The following is a 4,170-nucleotide window of genomic DNA, read 5'->3' as shown; positions in this document are numbered from 1 at the left end:
GCTACACCCTGGCCAGGCAGACCCTGGCTGCTGATCCCTGGTGGGAGGGAGTGGGGAATAAGCCCACTCCCTGTTCCCTTTGCCTCGGGAAGCCATGGCAGCTGGTGTCTGGCCACACCCTGCCCCTGCTCCAGTTAGAGAGCAAAGGGGCGGGGCCAGCTCTGCTGTCTGCAGCAGACAGCACAGCCCAGCCCAGGGCTGAAAAGCATGCTGGGATGCTGGGAGACTCTGGTATAAGTTAAACCAGGAAGGGGTCCGGAACAGAAGTTCCATAAACTGGTTTGACCCAAATTAGGTAAGTCTGATACTACATTCAACTAGGTTTATCTTAAACCAGTTTTGGCCATTTTGAAACTGGTTTATATGCACTGAACTTCTGTTCTGTTACAGGTTTAACCCAGTTTCTGATCACTCAAACCAGTTTATATGCAACTTTCATGCCTAGTCTAGCCTAACTGTTTAAACAAAGCAAAAAGCTCTTGAATATTTCAGTGTACTTTGTGTTACCTGTTATTTTCACCAGTTTCCCAGATCACTTAAGTATCTACACTTTCCTATGCCTTTTTTTACTTCTAATGCAATTATAGAACCTCTCTCATTAATTTTTTATATTTCTTGCTAATTGCATTTCTTTTTGTACTAAAAGACTTAAAGTTACACAGAAAGGTTGTGGTAAGGCTAGGATTCAGATTTCCAATCCCAAACTAGGATCTAGTGTCTTAATCACATCCATTCTTTGTCTGAGAGCAGTAATAATGGAAGACAAATACATAATAGTAATCATTCCGTCTCCATCAATTCAGTCACATATCTCCAGTGGCATGGTTTTCTTATCTAGTTTTTTTTTTTTAAAGGAGGTTTTGAACAATTCTTATTGGGGAATTTTAGTTCCAGGTTTAATAAATTATTATTTTTTCTGAAAAATAAGTGGTCTCTTACCCTCAGAAAAGCCCAAAGTTCTTCACACTGCATTTGGCCTCCTTTTGTAATTGTCATATTCTTAGAGTGACCAGGCTGCTTGTTGTGGACAAACAGAGCTCGCCTTGTGGCTCCTTTTTGCTTAAGTTTATCCAAGAGGAGCTCCACCTGAAAGGCTGTTGAGTCAAAAACATTTGGTTTAGGGATTTCTTAAATACCTATGGGTAGTATACTCCTCTTGATAACAAATTGTGAGTTGGTTTCAAGTCTGACAATTTAATGCTGGTGACATTTCACAGCTTATTTCTTCCAATATAAATCTGTTATCACTTTGCTGCTAGTGATACACTAAATTCCAACAAATATCAAGGATAATATGAAAACAGGACTTCCCCAAAAGCTTTAAAGTTTTTTTTTTTTAAAGACAAAAAATAATGTAATAGGTTTATGCCTACTTTGGGACTTAGTTACAAAAATATAAGTTTTTTTCAGTATTTTTAAAGAAGAGTTTGTACTTTTATTGATTGAATTATTGCTTAGATTTGATTGGATGCTATAAATAAAGTGTGTGTGTATCCACACACACACACACACACACACACACACACACACACACACACACACCCCCCCTTAGATAATCTTTAAATATATATGGATACATACATGTGTGTATGTGCATGAACGTGCACCTATAGGCATGTGCATGCACTGAACATCAGGCATGGCACAATGTGCAATTTTGCAGATCTAAGGTAAAATTAAATTCCTTAGACACCATCACACATGCAAATTAAAGCCTGCCTGAGGCCTAAGGTAACTTTTTTGTAAAATTCCAAATTCCTGATCTTGACCTGCAGGAAACCAAATGGTCTCAATTCCGACTAAGCGAAGCACCTGTATATGCTTAAATCTTATTGTCCTAAATGGGATTTAACATACTTAAGTTTTAACACAAGCTCAAATTTGTTGGTCAGCTGAAGCCTCAGGTCCCCTTGACCTGATTGGTGGTGGAAGGTGGACTCAGCATTAGCAGATTAAGATTGTAACTGAAGAGCAAATTTCAGTAAGTAAAAAACAATTAAGGCCAGAATTAATGAAAACTTTTTTTTTAATAGGAGAACTTACTGAGCTTACTGGGGAGCTTTCCTTTGCCATCAGCTTTTAAGCAGAATTTCACTTTGAAACTGTTTATGATAAACAAAAAAGAATTAAAAAGCAATCACATTAAAATCAGGATTTCAGAAGATATGGGTTATTTTTTTATTCTTTGAGAAGTTTAAGAGTAGGCTTTCAAGTGTTGGGAATAGCTAAAACACTGAACTATTCAGTAATCTTCACGTGTAGTAAGTAAACCTCATCGTTTCAAACTCTATCATAGGGTCTTCAACAGGATTATGGAATAGTGCTTCTATACTTAAAGCTGTCTTTGATAGTCAGATGCCTCCCCACTATCATAATTCAGAAATTAAAGATGAACAGTGATGCTAAATATGTATTATTCGGGCCTAGATTAGCATAAGGGTGAAGACTGGATTTCAAATAGTGGATTAGGCCAGAAAAAAAGTTGAATTTGGGTTCCTGACCTCACTGTAAAAGCACTGAGGTAAGAACCACTGGCAAATTATGCTGAGGACAAGCCCAGAACTGAAGTCAGAGGACAGGTCCCCAGAGAAATTGAAGCCGCTCGACCTACATCACCAGCTCAGAAGAGGCACACCCTGAGAAGAAGTAGACGCAAAGTTCTGGTCATCGGGGACTCCATCCTGAGGGGAACCGATGGTCCAATCTGTTGCTTGGAGCCCTGGTCATGGCAGGTCTGCCGCGTGCCCAGAGCGAGGATTTGCAACATCAGAGATCATCCCTAAAATCATCAAGCCCTCTGACTACTACCCACTGGTTGTGGTCCATGTGGGTAAAAATAATGCATCCAAGGGCAAGCTGGATAACATCATGGAGGACTACAAGGCCTTGGGACACCAACTGAAGAAAACGGGAGCCCAGGTGGTATTTCCCTCCATTCTCCTGGTAAGTAGACAGGGTAGGCGTCATGAGGCCTGCATTGATGTGGTAAACCAGCAGCTTTGGAGCTGGTGCCACGAGGCAGGCTTCGAGTTTTTTTTGACAACGACCCATGTTTTTGTAAGGAGGGCATGCTGGGGTGGGATGGGCTTCACCTCTCCCCTAACGGCAGATGTATCTTTTCCTCTAGGTTGGCTGATCTCGTAGGGCAAGCTTTAAACTAGCTTCGCTGGGGGAAGGGGCCGCTTCAAGTGGAGAGGATGCTTCCCCAGCATGCAGGGTGACAAGAGGAAGGGAAGCCCAGGTAAGCATCAGTGTTCTGGGAGTAGGGGGCCGCAACTGTCCTGGGAGTGGGAGGGAGGCATGTACACCCTCAGGAGGCCTCAGATGCCTCTACATTAATGTTCGTAGTATGGGGAGTAAGCAGGAGGAACTGTGCCTCCTGATTGCGAGTAAGAAGCCAGACTTAGTAGGGCTCACAGAAACCTGGTGGGACCCTACCTACGACTGGGCGGTGGGCATTCGGGGGTACACCCTATATAGAAGAGACAGGACAGCGAGGAAAGGTGGGGGGGTTGCACTCTATGTCAAAGAGCACCTCACATCATCGAGGATTAGCTTTGGGTAAGAGGAGGGTCAGGCAGAGACACTATGGGTCAAACTACAAGGGGTGTGTGGTGAAAGGGACCTTACAGTGGGTGTCTACTACAGACCACCCAACCAGGGGGAAGAGCTGGACCAGGACTTCTCCAGTCAGCTTATGGAGGCGGTTAGGTCAAGGGATCTTATTGTCATGGGTGACCTGAACTACCCAGACATTTGCTGGGAGGAGCAGACAGCGAGGTCTGACTGCTTGCGTAGGTTCCTGGCTGTAGTACAGGACCTTCACCTTATCCAGGAAGTGCACAGCCCCACTAGAGGTAATGCCTTGCTGGACCTGGGCCTGGCCACGGGGGATGACCTGGTGAGGGGACTGCAGGTCCTTGATCACCTGGGCAATGGCAATCATCACCTGCTCGATTTCACTATCCAGTGCAGGGCGTCAAGGGCTTACACCAAAGCTAAAGCCCTTGACTTCAGAAGGGCCAACTTCAATGAGCTTAGGAGACTAGTGGGGGAGGCACTGAGGGCCCAGAAGGTAGAGGAGATGGGAGTCCACAAGAGATGGTCATACATTAAGGGGGCGATTCCCCAGGGCCAAAGGGTAAGTCCCTGAGAGAAGCAAGGGGGGAA

The 4,170-nt window shown here is 44.2% G+C and overlaps 1 protein-coding gene across 2 annotated transcripts in view; it reads right to left on the bottom strand.

The window, feature by feature from the left end:
• ITGAV (integrin subunit alpha V) overlaps positions 1-4,170 on the bottom strand; it is an 82,327-nt gene that overhangs the window by 31,660 nt on the left and 46,497 nt on the right. For both annotated transcript variants that reach the window (XM_025193472.1, XM_025193473.1), the window contains exons 17-18: positions 2,044-2,102; positions 940-1,094 (exon numbers count right to left, since the gene is read on the bottom strand). In XM_025193472.1, the coding sequence (XP_025049257.1) occupies positions 940-1,094; positions 2,044-2,102 (214 nt within the window). The remainder of the gene's footprint in view (positions 1-939; positions 1,095-2,043; positions 2,103-4,170) is intronic.

The sequence above is a fragment of the Alligator sinensis genome, unplaced genomic scaffold (genome assembly GCF_000455745.1).
Source record: "Alligator sinensis unplaced genomic scaffold, ASM45574v1 scaffold1553_1, whole genome shotgun sequence".
Taxonomy (NCBI): domain Eukaryota; kingdom Metazoa; phylum Chordata; order Crocodylia; family Alligatoridae; genus Alligator; species Alligator sinensis.
This window is presented reverse-complemented; position numbering and strand designations above follow the sequence as displayed.